The sequence below is a fragment of the Lepisma saccharinum genome, chromosome 26, assembly GCF_977018435.1.
Source record: "Lepisma saccharinum chromosome 26, izLepSacc3.1, whole genome shotgun sequence".
Taxonomy (NCBI): domain Eukaryota; kingdom Metazoa; phylum Arthropoda; class Insecta; order Zygentoma; family Lepismatidae; genus Lepisma; species Lepisma saccharinum.
Window position 1 is genome coordinate 21,405,357 of NC_139254.1, and position 17,451 is coordinate 21,422,807.

The window sequence follows — 17,451 nt, forward strand, 5'->3', positions numbered from 1 at the left end:
CTGGAGGATTGTACACATATAAAATTTTAATTTTTGCATCAAAATTTCCAGATCTGAGTCCTAGTTGTCATGCGGGTGTTCTCTTTGAGTGTCCCTCCATTATAGAGTGACCACAAGGAAGAAAAAACTTGCACGAAAAGTCGACATGCAACTTTCCCTTCCTCCATTCAGCTCGGGCCATAAGGATGCATGGTGCACTGTCCCCCTCCCCTCCATGCGAGAGTATGGTGCACAGGAGTCGTGGGTCTGTTCAGGTTTCTTTGCTTGTGGTTCCACTATAGTTTCACCTAATCTTAATTCATCCTCAACATCCGATTAGCCAAAAGTGGCAGAAAAGCAACATAAAATACCAAAAATAATCCAAGTAACCAAAAGTTGTTGGCCGGACATTAGGGCAACCATACCAACAGTGCATTGTCAAATTTAAGAACATACTGTACTGCTGGACAATGGTGATTTTGGTCTTGTTGCCAACATGGGACAATAAGGTTTTTTTTTTTTATGTTGGGCAACATATTGAAACATTACCTGGCCCCCATGGTGGAATAGTTATCAGATCATGCTATGATGCCAGGGGTACCAGGTTGGAATCCCAGCCTGGACATGCATGTTTATGAGTGTCCATTCATAATTTCATCATAGCATCACTCAGCCCCATCTTCGGAAATTAGCCAAAAGTGGCACAAAAAGTGTAGCAATATACATCATATCAATATTGAAACATAAGTAGAGATATCTTGGTGTTGATGTACAGGGCAAGTTAAAAAGAATGAAACAACTTTACACAGCTATTATGGCGTAACTATTTATGATATAAAATCAAACAAGGCATCAATATAAAGAAAAACTCTGGAAGTTTTATTGCCACTCGACATGCTTATGCAGCTTTTCCACTGCTCCACCAGGATCGCTAGTGTGGCAAAATGGCAATTGAATTGTTAGTGTCTTCGAGACCATAGTGGCCTATTCCAAATGCAGACAGGCAGGGGGTGTCAGGGTGATGTCACAGATATCCATGAAACTGAAATATATTATTCTAGATACAAAATTATGAGACACATATTTTTTTGTTTCACAATAAAAAAAATTTGGCCGTCTTAGGCTGCTTCAAAGTTTGGGGCCAAATTTTCACAAGTTTTGGTGCCAAAAATTGTAAACAGCTGTTTCTCAGGAACTATTAAAGATATTTGGATTCTGTTTTTTTTTATCTGAAAGTTTATTGAAAGCCTTTTCAAATGCATATACAACGAACTTTATATGCAGCTTTTGGGGTGTGCTATGAATGAAATTTTTAAAAATTAGCCATACAGCAATACCTCAAGTTGAACATATATAAATTTCAAGGGGTGTATATGCCTTGGTTCTAGTTTTACACAATATTTTAATAAGCACATTGACAAGCTGAAAACTTAAACGTAAGACATTCTTTATGCAAGCTAGGCGATGTGAACTCCCAGTACCGGCATTGCATATGTTAGTTCTGTTCATGAAAGCTTTTTCTACACAGGCAGTTTCAGTATTAGAGATGGCATGCAGTCTTCCAGATTGTCCAGGGGGGTGTAGTGGAGAAAGAACTTGCAGAATATTTTGCAAAGGTATCACGTACTGATGTTAGTGTTGCGTAATTCTATCAGGAAAATTATAGCCCTTTGCAGGTCCATGTGGCAGCATTAAATTTACATCACTTCCTGCATCTCAAAGTACACTTTAGTTGCTTCTTCAACCCACCAGCAGTCATCATACATAACAGCCAAAAAGTTCTCACTTTGATGTCATGAATTTTACAATACTGCATAACATGTGAGCTGTTTCCAATAGTAACATTCACTTCTTGTTTCTCATTCTGGGCAGTTCTTGCAATGGAAACTACAATATCATTTCCAGTTCCCTCTGCATGCCACACATGACTTTTATGAATCATTCGCACTGCCTGCACATGTTCCCACTCTTTGTGGTTCATATCAAGGAATGTTTGAATCTCTGCAGATGGAATGTAAATCAGTGTAACACCTGATGTATATGTCTCAACAACAGTCTGAAATTCTTCTGCAGTCTGAATGCACTTAATATGCCCTGCTGATAAATTGTGCCGTGTAGCAAGGTGCTTAACTGTGTAACGACCCTGCGTGAACATATGTTCAAGTTGTCTGAACTTCCAACTCTTGCTTTGATATACACATTTTTTATGCCTGTTCTCAAACCAGGTCACTTTATTCTTTTCTCAGAAAACACTGCTTTTCCACTTGAAACATCTTCCTAATGACTCAAAACTCAAGCTCAGAAGGAATTAACAGCAATTTGTCTCAAACGAAAAGAAACAAATGAACATGTGAATATTAAAAACAAATGACTTCTAGTATGTTCTATAAATAAGAAATGTTGAATATGATCAGCAATATCATGATATATACCAATTACATGAATTATTTGGTTATGGACTCTTATGATTTGTATATTGTTTACCAATAATAGCCTGATGAAATAAGGTTTGTCTCCTTCAATATTACGATTGTGTTTAAGTTTTCAGCTTGTCAGTGTGCTTATTAAAATATTGTGTAAAACTACAACCAGGCATATATAAACCGTGAAATTTATATATGTTCAACTTGAGGTATTGCTGTTAATTGCCCTGAAATTTTGAAATTTTTTTAGGGTGGCTTTTTCGAGATTTTGGGGGTCCAAAAGGGGGCTAATTTTTTAAAATTTCATTCATAGCACACCCCAAAAGCTGCATATAAAGTTCGTTGTATATGCATTGGAAAAGGTTTTCAATAAACTTTCAGATAAAAAAAACAGAATCCAAATATCTTTAATAGTTCCTGAGAAACAGCCGTTTAAAATTTTTGGCACCAAAACTTTTGAAAATTTGGCCCCAAACTTTGAAGCAGCCTAAGACGGCCAAAATTTTTTTTATTGCGTAACAAAAAAAATATATGTCTCATAATTTTGTATCTAGAATAATATATTTCAGTTTCATGGATATCTGTGACATCACCCTGACAGATTTTCTTAAATCTGCCAGAATTGAAATGGATTTGCCCTAGTCGACGACATACTGTATCTTGTATGGCAAGAGCTTGAGTATCATTTGGACGTTTGCTGCATGTCATGTGGTTCCTTTATTGGACCATTGAAATGTGAATCACGTGAGGAAAACTTCCAGAGTTTTTTCTATTGGTGCCTTGTTTGATTTTCTATCTTAAACAGTCATGTCATAATAACTGTGTAAAGTTGTTTCATTCTGTTTGACTTACCCTGTATATATACACACATATGTATGTCAAGATACCTTTAGGTGGTAACACAAAATACACTAGAGGGTAAAGGTAAAAGGTAAAGTGTTCCCCTGTGCATAGCACCACGCCATGAAGGCGTATAGGGGTATAGGGGGTGTGGGGGTAACGCTAGAGGGTTTACTTAGATTTACACATTTCATGGGATTTAGTTTGTGGGGCATGGTGCTGATCACATCACCCCCACCTTTGCCCAAGACAGTGTGGATCCCTAACTCCACCCCCCCCCCCCTTTCATAAATGTGGGATTATTAGTTACAGTGGAACCATGGGCAGAGGAACCTGCACAGGCCCATGGCACCTGTGCATCGTTCCCCCGCATGGAGTGGAGGGGCACAGTGGAGCATGTTTCCTTGTGGTTGCTTTATAGTTTCGCTTCTTTTTTGGGGGGGGGAGGCTATGTTTCAGTCATATTAATCACAAGTTATTAATAATGGAATTTTTTTCTCAGCAATAGACCCTGTGTTGATACGATTGGGATCGACGGAGTACCCTTGTACTGACGGGAAGTAGACTACACGTCCTTGAAGGAAGTCTACAACCAGCTAAGACATCCCTTCAGGATACAAAAAGCAACGACCTTGAAAGGTAAGATCTTTAATTAAATTGTACGGAAAAGTGTGGTTTAGTGTGTGAATGTGTATACTGCTTATAATTTTAATTGGTAAATTAAATCCATATCACCTGCCCAGGATTCGAACCCAGGTCTTCGACATGGTAACCAGATGCTATACCAACTGAGCTACCATTGCTCGTTGGTACCGTGCATTCCCCATAATACACCCTGTGACTTTATTGCTTGTTAAATTTACACAATAATTGTAATTCCGATACAAGGTTAATTTATCCCTTGCACGGTGCCAGTGTAGCATATTTTAGATATGAGAATCCATGTATTCACAGCAGTAGCATATCCTGGCTTAAAAATATGGGCTATCTCATATAGTATTCGAATGGACAAATATTTGTGAGACTGAGTTCTCGTTTTTCCTTCATTTTTTACATTTTGAAGTGATGTGACATTGTGATTATAAATAAACACCTCAAATATACATATTTATGAAAATGCACATTGTGTTATTAAGGGAAAAACCAAGGAAAGTATTTCAAGTATCTCATGCTTATTCATAAAAAATAATGGCTGAGGTTATCCTACCGTCAGGATTTGAAGCTTATCCTCATACGGAAGGCAAGAAAATGGTGTTGTCAATAAATTGTTAATTATGTCACTACGTTTAGTTCACAACACAGCACATACTCTATGTGATCAGAAGTATCCGGACACCCACCTGAAAATAAAGTACAAGTTTAGGCAACCCTCAATCGGGAAAACTGGCAGTCAATACAGTTTTGGCCCACCCTTAGCCTTGATGACAGCCTTCACTCTCACAGGCATACTTTCAATCAGGTGTCGGAATGTTTCCTGAGGAATGGCAACCCATTCCTCGCAGAGCGCCAAAATGATGTCGTATTGATGTGGATCGGTGTGGTCTAGCACGAAGTCTGCATTCCAAAACATCCCAGAGATGTTCTATGGGATTCAAATTAGGACTCTGCGCAGGCCACTCCATTAGTGGGACGTTGTTGTCGTCAAACCACTCACCCACAAGCCCTGCAGTATGCACGGGTGCTCCGTCGTGTTGAAAGACAAAATTGTCATCCCCGAACTGGTCTTCAACGGTAGGCAGCATGAAAGCTGTTAAAATGTCAATGTAAGCTTGTGTCGTGACATTGCCATGTAAAGCAACAAGGGGGCCAAACCCCCTCCAGGAGAAACAAGACCACACTGTAACTCCGCCACCTCCGAATTTCACTGTCGGCACTATTTAGGCTTGTTGATGTCGTTCACCAGGCATTCGCCACACCCACACCTACCATTGGATCACCACATTGTGTACTGTGATTCATCACTCCACACAATGGTTTTCCACTGTTCTATGGTCCAGTCTCGATGCTCCTTGCACCACACGAAGGCTGCGTTTGTCATTTGTCTGTGTGATGTTTGACTTATGGGCAGCTGCTCGGCCATGGAAACCAAGTTGCCACACCTTGCGCCAAACAGTAATGGTGCTTGGAGCAGATGCAGTTCGGAATTTCTGTGTGATGGTGGCGATGGATGATTGACGATAATGCTGTACGACAATCTTCAACACTCGATGGTCTCTGGAGGTCAACATGGGAGGTTGGCCTGCATGCTTTTGGGTTGTACACATCCCTTCACTATAACATCGGAAACAGTGGACAGAGCGATTTTGGAAGGGTGGAAATCTCACGCACAGACTTGTTACACAAGTGATACCCAACCACCTTACCACGTTGAAAGTCCATGAGTTCCTCAGACCATCACATACTGCTGTCTCACACTGTTTATAGACTACTGAGTTTGCTGACTGTGTGATCCACGCGGTAGATGGCAGTACTGTGTCACCATCTATGATAAACACACATTTTGCGGTGTGTCCGGATACTTTTGATCACATAGAGTATGTCATTCACAAAAATAGCTATAATTCACGTACTAACTCACCACAACACACGCACTCACTCATCACAATACACGCATGATCTGCCTAAAACAAACCACGCACTAAGGAAACAAACTTTTTAGATGCAGTCACAAACCATTCTTGGTCAGCTAATAAATCTCCAGAACTTCTCGTGTACTCTGCTTGTTTCTGAGGTTAAAAGCTTCTTGTTGTACCATCTGCAAGTATTCATTGGAAAGTGATGTTCATCGCCCAGAGGGATTTCTCTGTCATAAATCAACCCTTTCCCCTTTCCAATAGTAGTTTCGCTCCAAAAATTCCCCTTGCTGGGAAGATACCACGCTGGTAACAATGAGTTCACAACACTGTCAGCATCATAGAACGAAGTCTGCCAAGCTCAACTCATGCAGCACCCTGCGGATTTCAAAGAAAACAGGCAAGATGGCCAACTCGTTAAGAAATAAGTGTAACAGCTTGTAATAAATAAGTGTGCCAACTCCAAAGAAACGCCATCCTCATCTCATTGAAATGAACAATTTTATGCACATTTTCTGACAGATTTTTTTCTTCTCCTCTGAGCCTGGGCTTCGCAGGTAGCCTAGGTAACCTGGAATATACGCCTTTGATTCACAGTCATTGCCTATGTTTTACATCGTATATTTGCCTAATGCTAAAGGTAGATGTATTAGAACAATTTGAATGGTTTAACTAAAAAGTGTTCAAGATATTATACCTTTTAAGTAAATAAATCACAAGCAAGCAAATAATGCAATAAATCTTTCCCATGCACTTTGGATGTGATTCAGAAATTCCCTCGTACTGAGAATGTTCGTCTTCCTTTATAGAGAGAGAGGCATCATGGAGGAAATAAACTGGAGGCTCAGGTGCTTGGAACGCTACCACGACCGGTTGACACACCACCTATCCCGGTTAGAGGCGTTCCTGGATGACCAACGGACGAATGTGAGATCGACATTGGCAGAAGTCGAGAGCATCCGGTGGACACTGGCGATGTCAAGATGCAGAAATGGTAAGAACGTTTCTTCATAATTTCATGTAAGGAATCTCATTAAGAGATAGTGCTGCTTTGTATGACTTAAGTAACTCCAGAACTCCTCCCAGGTACCTAATTTTCTTATTCTGTGCCACTTTTATGCTTTTTTAGGTTAATTGCAATGATGAAGGCAAAAAAAATTATGGTTACATGAAGTTGACGAGGTCACACTTAAAAAGAACATCTGTACCGAGTTCAGGCTTGTGCCTCCCCGATTGTGCAGTGGTAGCGTTGTTGCCTTGTAATCAAGGGTTCCCAGGTTCGATACCCAGTGGAGGCACATAGTGGTTCGGATCCCACTTTAAACTGTATGTTCAGTCCTGATTAGCCTTACTGTGCATAAAGTGAACTTAAAACGGCAAATACATCAATCAATCGAACCGGACTCTCTTAGTGTAACAAAGTAGACCATGCAAACCTTTTCTTTCAAGTGACCCATGCAATAATGGAACGTAGACCATACGTGGATTCATACATGTTTTGTTTTTGACAGGAACACTAACCATTTCTGACTTTTGTGAAAAGGTTTGAGGTACATGTTCCTACCACGTTTTGTCATAAATAGATCCAGGAGCAATTCCAATTTGCTAGATAAACCCTTAAACATGAAATTTAGATGTGTGTATATATACCAATATGTATATACCAATGGAACACAGATGTATCAGATCTGGTTCAAACCTGCATTTTTCACAATTTTATTTTTAGTGCATATCCTGTGTGGCCCAAATTATAAAGTAACAGTTTCCAGTGCCTGAATTATCCTGTTAGTCATGCAGAATCCCAGAACTTATGATTGATTCTGTATCGCTATATTTTATAAACACCTCTATAGTGGTATAACATGCACACTTGTCTGAGTAATGCCACAATTTGCTTCCTTACACAACATTTGTGTTCAAGGTGTAAGTTGGCAGACATTATTTCATGGTTTTTAAGTAGAATTTTCTATTACTTCATTTTGAGCACAGATCTCCTGCATTTGGTACTATACTGTCATTCTAGACAGTATGAAGCTAGATATTCTTAGTTTCTTGTATTTTACATAGGTGGTGGCATTTACGTATATTATTATTGGAGAGGACATTTTTATTTCGTTCTTATCAAATTTGGAATTTTATTCACCATTTTAACACCAAAATGCTGTTTTATGTTGCACTTTTGATCCTGGAATGTTCTCAGTTTATGTACCAAAATGTTTATATTTTATTCACAAGAAATATATGTGTTTTAAACTATTCATTATGATATATGAATATACTGGAACTCAAAAGCCATCGATGGCAGAGTGTGTGATCTTGCATTCTAATGAACTCAGAAGGTGAACCCAAGTTAGTAATGGGATGAATCTACATCGTATGTTGTTTAGAACAAATGAAAAGATTTTTTTAAAAAAATATGTTCTTCACTGCAGAGCAGTGGTTCTCAACTTTTATGAGACCACAGCCCAGTAAATTATTTTCTTATAATTTTTTGCACATATACATTAATTAACACCTAACCTCCAAATTAAATATTAATAAGTAAATTATAGTATAGTAATAAGGAGGAATATATTAGTTATTTCTAGGCTTGAGTTGGTGTTTTAAGTCCACTTTATGCACAGTAAGGCTAATTGGGATTGGACCTACAGTTTAAAGTGGGATCCGAACCACTTGTGCCTCCACCGGGTATCGAACCCGGGACCCCTTGATTACAAGGCGACGACGCAACCACTGCACCATCAGGGAGGCCCTTTTGTGTCTAGGCTTGTTGACAAATATAAGTATATGTTAATGAAAATTGTTGTGCAAACTTAAATAGATTTCTAGAAGAAATAACTCTTTCTACCTGGTATAATTAATGTCAGGGCCCATCAGGGTTGTTATTTTTGAAAATGTCCCTTCATCAGTTTCATCATATCATCATTCATCCTCATCTTAACTGTTAGCACGTTTGCATACACACCGATAGCATCGGCTGCAACACCTACCTCGGTATCGTGTGCACCTACTGAGTTAAATGGGACAGGTGCACACGTAGCCCGATACAACAAATTTCCTGGAAGGACCTTCCGATAGTGGATATGAATCCGGAGTTCCCCTCGACACAAGAAGAGTCAGACCCAGTCCCCTTCGCCTCTGGTAAGGCAATAAAGGACACAGACCCAAGCCATAAATTTAACTGGAAGTTCTTTTGAAGAAGAGCAGCGATGCCAACACTAGCATAATGATGCTAAACCTAGCAGTGTGTGATTGCATAATGGGAAAATCTAACATAATTTGCAAATCTTTCCTTTTCTTTGTACATACCAATAATTCTCTGCTCTACTTTTATATAATGTGATTTTTTCGACTAAGCATATTCTAGATTAACATGTCAAATTCTAATAATGTATTCAACCACAAATTTACTTGTATATGTGTGACATGTACTTATATTTGTAGCTGAAACTTTTAAATATAATTGGGCAGCTAAGTGCCTGTTGGTCCCCCAAATGTAAGTAATTAAATAAAAGTTTTTCCTCTGGGAGGGAGAAATTAGCTTCAAAGAACGATATTTTGAGAATTAAAAATAAAATGACATATAGACCTTATTTCCGGTCAAGGTACATGCCGTTCCAACCACACCCTCTCCTCTTCATCTTTTCTTTATTCTCCCATTTACCTCGCGAGGAACATTTCATGGCAAGAATAAGCAGAAAGTTGTGGGGCACAAATAAAACAATTATAACACTTTGTAGTCGACGAATGAATCATCTCAAACTTTCTCCAGCTTCAATGTTGAACTCATCCCGAAAAATAGATGCATAGCTTAAAACAACTAAAATTATCCTAAAAAAAAATCGTAATAATAAATTACTGTTTCTAATTACACTACCCAGCATGATTTTTGCGGCAAAGCATGTCATAAGTGATTTCTAAGGTCTCCTGATTTCAGAAATATCATTGGTTTGTTTGTATCACGTCGAATTTTCGTGTTAATTGCCATTTTCTGTCTGAAGTGTGTCAATGCAGCTCGGTGCTGCTTTGCAATAACAGTGAATAGGCTGTTTTTTTGTGTGGCCACGATTTTCTTTGTTATGTTGCACGTGTTCAATCCAACCCCCTCCATTGAACTCGTCACACATCATAGTCTATCTTTAGAATTGTTACCGCCTGAAATGCAGAGTTGCCACTTTGCTGATAGCCGCCATTCTTCATGTGGCCTTGTCCGGTGGCAGTCGGTTGCATCGTGAGTGTTGTGGAAGTTTAACCTGTTGTGTATATGGTGTGGTGTTTTGAAAATTGCGAGTGTGTCAGGAGTTAGAAGAAGATGTGTGAATAAGCCATACTCATTCTGTTACGTGTGTGGGTGTTATATAATGAAGGGGCAGAGTAGGTCAATAACTGCATTGGAGAAAACGTGACGTGATACGTAGAAACGGACAACGGATTCGTGCTCAGCGACCCAAAATTAGTTAAGATCATCTATCACACCTCTTGCAGCAAAAAATAAATTTCAAAATGCTGGGTAGTGTTATCAATAATAATAATTCATTGTTATTATTATTTATATCCTAGCAGAATTCATCAGCATTTAGCATAATTTCACAGATTAAACAGTTATTTCTTATCGGGAGGTTGGCAACACAGGGCAGGATCCATCAGGCTTTCGGGCCTTCCCTCCAAGGCCATGGCGGGAACCCCGATTATGTCCCTGAGTGTGAAAAACACGCTGTTGGTATCGACACTGTCGTGGAAAACTACCCCTGCAAAAGAACGGTGTGTGTGCAAGCGCGCTTAGCCAAGAGTGGCAGAAACGATAAGTACGTGAACCAAATTAAACAAACTGAATAAAGCAGGAAGAGTATTGTGCAGAACATTGGAGTGAAGTAAGGAAGTATAACCCCCCCCCCTCTCTCTCTCTCTCTTGCTCTACACATTACTAGATACAATTTTTCTTCAGAAACATTTTTTGTCAACTTTTGGTTCACCTTACAGTGAAATTGGAGATGCGAATGCATTAGCTTTTCCATTGTGTAATATTAATTTCTAAACTTATTATTTTTACTTTCAATAGTAACAAAGTTTGCATATTTTGAGTACTAGATGGACTTACCAATTAATTAATTGCTTTATTCTATGTATCAAGTTGACCACAGATGTATATTTTTACATTTCCTCTGTTTGTGAATTCTAGCATCTGCAGTGCCCACTGAGGAAGAAAGAAGTTTGGAGACCATCAGTGAAGGATTGACAACATCTAGTGAGGATGGACCATCCACCTCGTCCGAACCCCAGCTGTATCTGAGCCTAGGAACGACAGGATGGAGGAGTTTCGTTTACGGAGAAGGACAAACAAGATCCAGGGAAGGAGAAGAAGAGGGATCCTCCATAGTTGGATATCTACAGCCTGCAGGATGCAGTAGGGAAGTGAACATCTTAGGAAGGAATCAGGCTGTAGACAGTAAGATGAGCTGGGAAGGTAATGTACTTGTATTTTATACTTTTCTCACCGCCCTATCATGTGACTTGCAGTTTTTTTTTAAAAAAATGTGAAGTTTACTGAGGTAGCGTAAGCATTATGTACTCCTGTGTAGCCAACTGATTAACACTTTGACCTTTGGTGCAAGCAGTCCCTGGTTCAATTCACAGTGGGACCCTGCATCACAAGTACAATTCGGGAACTACTTGAAAAGAAAAAGAGGTGGGCTTCGATGAGAAAACAGCAGGCCCTGGATCTTAGATGGCTATTTCCCCACGAAGTTTAGTTTGTAGCATCTGCACTGTCAGATAGAAAGTCAAATCGAATTAACTTCACTTCCTATCAGGAGAATATAAATTCATTTTGAATTGAATTGAATTGAATTGAATTGAATTGACTTTATTGCTGGGCGAGGTTCAGCTGTTGCTGGTCTACCACCTAACCCCAAAAAGTACAGATTAAAATAAAAATAAAATAAAATTCAAGATTACAAAGAAATTGATCAAGAAAGTACAATAAAATACAATAGGAATAAAATCATATACATTGGAACAATATTAGTAGTGAATTGGATAATAAAGTAACTGAAGTCGAAAAAATTGATAGTAAAGAAAAAAATTCTGGCAACTCACAGTATTTATCATTATTCATAAGTTGATTTACCCTGCTTCTGATCGTGCATCAGTGATTCACGGAGAATATCGCGAAAACATCTGAAATTTTGATTTTTGGTTAGATTTGGTAGTGCATTCCAGGCTTTGGGTGCTGCGTAACTGAAAGAGGCCTGATAAGCTGAAGTTCTGCAACGAGGTAAGCTGAAATTGGCAGCATTTCTGGTTGAATGCGAATGAATTTTGCTTCTGAAGTTTAATTTCGAAAAGAGATAGTTTGGGCTTCTGCTATTAATTATGTTGTGCAGTGTACAAAACGAGTGCAGTTTTCTCCGTCGTGCCATGGAGAGGATTCCATGCTCATTAAGCACAGGGAGAATGTGTTCATACTTTTTTGTTCTATATACATATCTAATGCATGCATTTTGAACTTTCTGTATTTTTATTGCAAGCAGTGGTCGCGTTGGCTGGGGGCGATTTTCTTGGAAGAAAGCAAAGGTCTGTCCCCCCATTTGCCACTGCAGCGGGGGTTGAGGGCGATGGAATGCACTGTTCCGTTAGAGGAGGTTCAGCCAGGAGTGGCAACATTTGAAAGTTTAACATATACCCCGTTAATTCTGACGACGAGAAGCAAAATAAAATCTTTACCTGTGCACATATTTTCCACAAAATCTATAAAGTTGATTGCATTTAACAGAAAAGTATCAACTGTGATATACATTTCATAAAGATTAAAAAATAATGAAAAATAATAGTAAAGAATAATAATATAAAATATAACTTAAATAAAACTTAAAAGAAGAATGAAATTAAATATATTAAATAAAATGAGGATACTTGTGTCCCAGGTAAGTATCACATAATGCATCGCGTCCCAGTCTATGTGTGGAGCTTCATTTTTAACAACACAGTGTAGTTCGGGGGAGGACAACTTATGCACTGGATTTTGAATTATTATTCCTATTCTAGAGTCCCCGGAGCTGTGCCTCTCTCGTGATATAGTTCTTCTTGCCATCCACGACGACCAAAATTTTTCCATCTTGGGTGTATACATTCTTAGTATCGAACTTTTGGATGGCTTCACGTAGAAGTTGCAGTCTTGCCATGCACAGGTCCTCCCTGATTACAATGCCCGAGTTCTTCAGTTTGCTTTTCTTCCTGAAGACTGCCGACCGTGATCTGTAGCTCGTGAATTTCACAATTATGAGTCTTGTTGTTCCGGGGCGGTTTTGTCCAACACGATGCGAGCAACAAATGTCTTTCTGCTTTAATTTTTGGCCCAGCTGTTCTTCAAAAAGCGAAAGTGCAACATTGTCCGTGTTTTCGTCTTTCTTCTCAGGGATCCCGAATATTCGGACACTGTTACGTCTCTGGTATTGTTCTAGCTCGTGAATGTTTTCGTGCAGCTCCCGTATCTCATCATCTTTGCTGCGGAGCTCCTTGCGTAGGTCTTCGAACATGTCGCTGTTGAATTTCAGCGAATCCTCAAGTCTTTCCACCACGATTTTCATCACTGATTCAATTATCGCTTCAACAATTACTTTCGACACTTACAGGTGTTTGCACTGCCCGCTTTACCTCATCCCATATCTGCTGCATAAGTTCACCCTTACCTGCATTGCCAGACGGTGATTTGACTTCCGTAGTGCTGCTGCTGCCTCTGCACGTTCCAGGAGCCATGGCGTTGTGGGAGTTTTCGCTTCAATAATATTCCACAAGAACCACAAAGCTGGCACTTCCTTGATATTTTTCAGTCTGAACCCCTGCACTTACACTTCACACTAGTTATAATGCACCAAATAGAACTCTATAGCTGCTACATATGATTATAAATGTATGAGTTAGCGGGACGCGATTTGAACCTGTTCTATCGCTTGGCGGCCATTCTTTCGGAATTTTGGGGACAGTGCATCTCACATTTCTTCTCTATTTGCAGAGTGCCTTCGGGATTTCCCCATGATGCCTAAGAACCGAGGAGTGGAGAAGAGGAGGCAAGAAGAAGAACACCGGAGGAAAGAGGCGGAGGAGAGGATGCAGGCGGAGTCAGGTTTTGATGTTCAAGGTCGTGAGGATGAAGAGAAAAAGGGTAAGGAAGAAGAGGAGGTTTCCAGCATGGAGGATAATATGGCAGAGGAGGAAGAAGATGACCAGAGAAGGGAAGAGGACCACCTGCCAGTACAACGAGAAAGAAGGGACCCGATAGTGACCATCTTGGAGAATATGCAAGGTAAGTCTATTTTTGATCCAGCATTTGGTCTTTATGCAATTGATGGTTTGCATGAAATTTCCATGTTTCATTGTTGTTAGCTACAGCAGAAGTTAGAAATATATTCTACTGTTCATTATTTTTTTTTAACAGTGGTGACACACTGTTAGATTGCCACTTTTTCTATGTGTTTGGTTCATGGGTCTAACTCAGTGCTTATTTATTTTTCAGAGCCAGTGGAAGTTCCTGTGCTCCAGTCAGACGAAGTGAGTATTGCTTCTCTTTTAATAACACAATAGCAATATCTCTTAATGGTATAACGTAAGGAGCGATTAAATTAATCAGGAATCTACTGGTGTTGTCTTATATAGACATATTGGTGAATAAGTTTTTTGTTAAGATTCCAAATAATTTTACTGCTTTGATATATGCATGTGATTGATACGCACAGAGGGAATATGGAACTTTTATGATTAGCATCCAAACAAATGTCTCTCTCTAGATGAAGGGCATCCCCGATGGCACACTGGTAACGATGTCGCCTTGGAATCAAGGGGTCCTGGGTTCGATACCTGTTATAGGCATATTGCACAATGATTTGGATAACAATCTAAACTCTTGGTACAGCCCCGATTAACCTATCTGTGCATAAAGTGGAGTGAGAATAACAAATCAATCTTTAGATGTAAGTGTCTTGTTGATATTAGATATTAAGTTAGGGGTAGAAGTTATGAGGAAAATTTTTCTAATGCAAATAATGTATATTGTGTTTCAGATGGAGGACGCGACCAACTTTGTCTACGCAGTGATTGACTACTTGGAAATCCTTCAGTGCGACCTGTGTTCTGATCTGGATGGGAGGCTCTCTTTGTACATGAGAAAGGCATTGGTCACGAACATCCAGACCAATTTCGAGAGCCTCCGGGCATCTCTGTTTCAAGATCTTCGGAGATGTTACAGCTTGTTTAAGTATAACATATTTATGCTCCATCCTCTTAGTAAGGCATATTGCTTAATTTTTGACATAAGGTCAACAATAGCATTAAAAGTGCGGGTCTGTGAGTTGCTGGAGATTGACGACATAGAGAGACGACGGGAACATCAGATGTGGAAGTCAAAGGTTGTTCAGGAGAGCCTGCAGGCAGCCTTCGCACCACCACCACCACCACCAGAAGATGAGGATGAAGAAGTGCGACTGAGGAGGCTACTGGAAGTAACAACGCCTCACATTACAGAGTCAACGTAAGTAAGATGCTTAATTTTTATGTTTTGATTATAATCAGTTAATTCCAGCCTAAGGTCCTTTTTAAGTTCTGCTATGTAGTGAAATTATGGCATGTGGTGTAAGTTAAGCTTATCTAAAATCTTTACATTGATGTGCTTAGATACAAAATAATCTAACAGTTATTTGAAGTGGTTTTCATTTTTTTTATCTGCGACGTTTTGTTCTGGTTTCACAAAACTTTTTTAAGCTACACGAAAATATACATACAACAATACAACCTCGGAACGAAAGGTGGCAGATAAAATAAAATAAAAACCACTAAAAATAACTGTGTTATATAATTTTGTATCTACAAAAAGTGGTTATGCGAACCTTTAAGGAGAACCTTGCCCTAAAACGTATTTGGTTCTTCTGTTTTAACATAAGATAAGTTTCTATGCTTGTGTAATATTGGTTCATGGAAAAACCTAACCTTATATTGGGGGTAGTACGTAGCTTTCCTTTTATAGGTTTTAACTTTAATCTTCTGTGAAACAAGTTCTCTGGGAACATGTCAAGAAGTTCTGTTTTGAAATGGCTCCAGTTTGCTATCTGATTCTGCATGACATCCTCTTGGTTCTCGAATCGATGCCAGAACATTATAGTTAGTGTTTTTCCTTTACTTCTGCCAATGCTTTTTTTTTTACTAAACAAACTGTGACTGCTGTACCTCAGAACAGGCAGAGCCATCTGGTGAGGGAAAGACAACTCACTTGCAAGTGAGGAATGTTTCAAGTAATATGCACATCAATCGACAAGTCAATTGCCTTTTTTTAAAAATTTAAATACATTTTTAAAAAGTAAAATTAGAATGTTGTAGAATTTATCTTAGATTGCACAACGAAAATGGAAGAAAATACTGTGTTACAAATTTACTAAGTTTATTCAAATGGAAGGAAACGGTAAAATCTTACGATATAAAATATTTTGTGGCATGACTGCATGCTCAGTGGAGATAAAGAGTGGCATTGTAATTCAGTGTAGCTTGTCAGCAAGGAAGATTGTAACAGGCATGCTGACTATATCATGTTAAAATGTACGACAGTAGCGCACACACCAGGAGCTTGGCAGTGACAGACTCACTTGATAAGGCTGAAAAATGATTGTAAATGTTTTATTTAGCAGTAAGCAAAATTATTGTCATCCCACTCTGCAATATATATATATTCTTTCTCTATTTAGGATCACAGTGGAGGAAGTCCAGAAGAGTCCAGGCAGACTTTCAAGGATGTGGAGGTGGATAAGACGCCTTCTAAGGAAAAGAGGCCGAGGTACGTCAAGTAATTATAAATAACGTGGACGTCTTTCATTTGTGCATGTTTATCGTTATTTTTGTTGTTGTTGTTGTTGGTGATACGGAATATGATGAATGGAGACTCACAAACATCCATGTCCAGGCCAGGATTCGAACCTTGGACCCCTGGCATCGTAGCGTGATGTGATAACCACTCCTCCACAAAGGGACGATGATCTTTGCTGAAAAAGTTTTTTTTTATTCTTTTTTTTGTCTGACTCGTTTCTTTCCGACGATACAGTCGCCAGAAAATTAATCACATGCTCGTACAGGCCAGGGTTGATGATACAAGTAATTTCCATTCTACATGCAGAGAGGACCATCTAATGACAGTAGATTGCTCTAATGTTAATAGAAATATGTATTTCGTGATATGTTAATAAGAAATGTCTCTCATTGTTAGTAGTATTTCAATGTATTTGCAATTTTTCTGTGTTCTTTTCACAGGTCCGGCAGCTTCATAGCTCGAACATCTTAGCTAGGGTGGCAGTGCCTGGTGTAACCAGAAGCACCTACTCCTTCAGAATGCCACCTTAGCCTCATTTTTCTATTATTGTCCAACTTAGGCTTCATACATCTTCACACCCATCAATAGTTTATCTGGACCACCCACAAATATCCATACATTGTCAGAGTTACAGTGGAACCCGATTTTACATGTTCCCACATTATAAATTCAATATTCATGGTTCCAATAGAGCAAATTGCTATATAATTTTCCTCGATTTTACATTTTCCCACATTTTAAATTTTTTTTCGGCTTTGTCCCCTGAAAAACGTAAAAACGAGGTTCCACT

General features: G+C 39.1%; 1 protein-coding gene across 1 annotated transcript; it reads left to right on the forward strand.

Moving 5' to 3' along the window:
• The first annotated feature begins 13,961 nt into the window (after positions 1 to 13,961).
• On the forward strand, positions 13,962 to 17,150 carry LOC145979718 (uncharacterized). Its single transcript, XM_083112691.1, has 5 exons — positions 13,962 to 14,117; positions 14,328 to 14,362; positions 14,872 to 15,338; positions 16,543 to 16,631; positions 17,102 to 17,150. Exons 1-5 carry the CDS (start codon positions 14,003 to 14,005, stop codon positions 17,116 to 17,118), a joined length of 723 nt encoding a protein of 240 aa, XP_082968817.1. The 5' UTR covers positions 13,962 to 14,002; the 3' UTR covers positions 17,119 to 17,150.
• Positions 17,151 to 17,451: the final 301 nt, after the last annotated feature.

What these genes read in the sequence shown, in the direction of transcription:
- LOC145979718 (XM_083112691.1), top strand. Translation starts at nt 14,003, where the DNA reads ATGGAGGATAATATGGCAGAGGAGGAAGAAGATGACCAGAGAAGGGAA. An exon ending in CATCTTGGAGAATATGCAAG is followed by an intron (nt 14,118 to 14,327) that starts GTAAGTCTATTT and finishes TTTATTTTTCAG; the next exon opens with AGCCAGTGGAAGTTCCTGTG. An exon ending in CTGTGCTCCAGTCAGACGAA is followed by an intron (nt 14,363 to 14,871) that starts GTGAGTATTGCT and finishes ATTGTGTTTCAG; the next exon opens with ATGGAGGACGCGACCAACTT.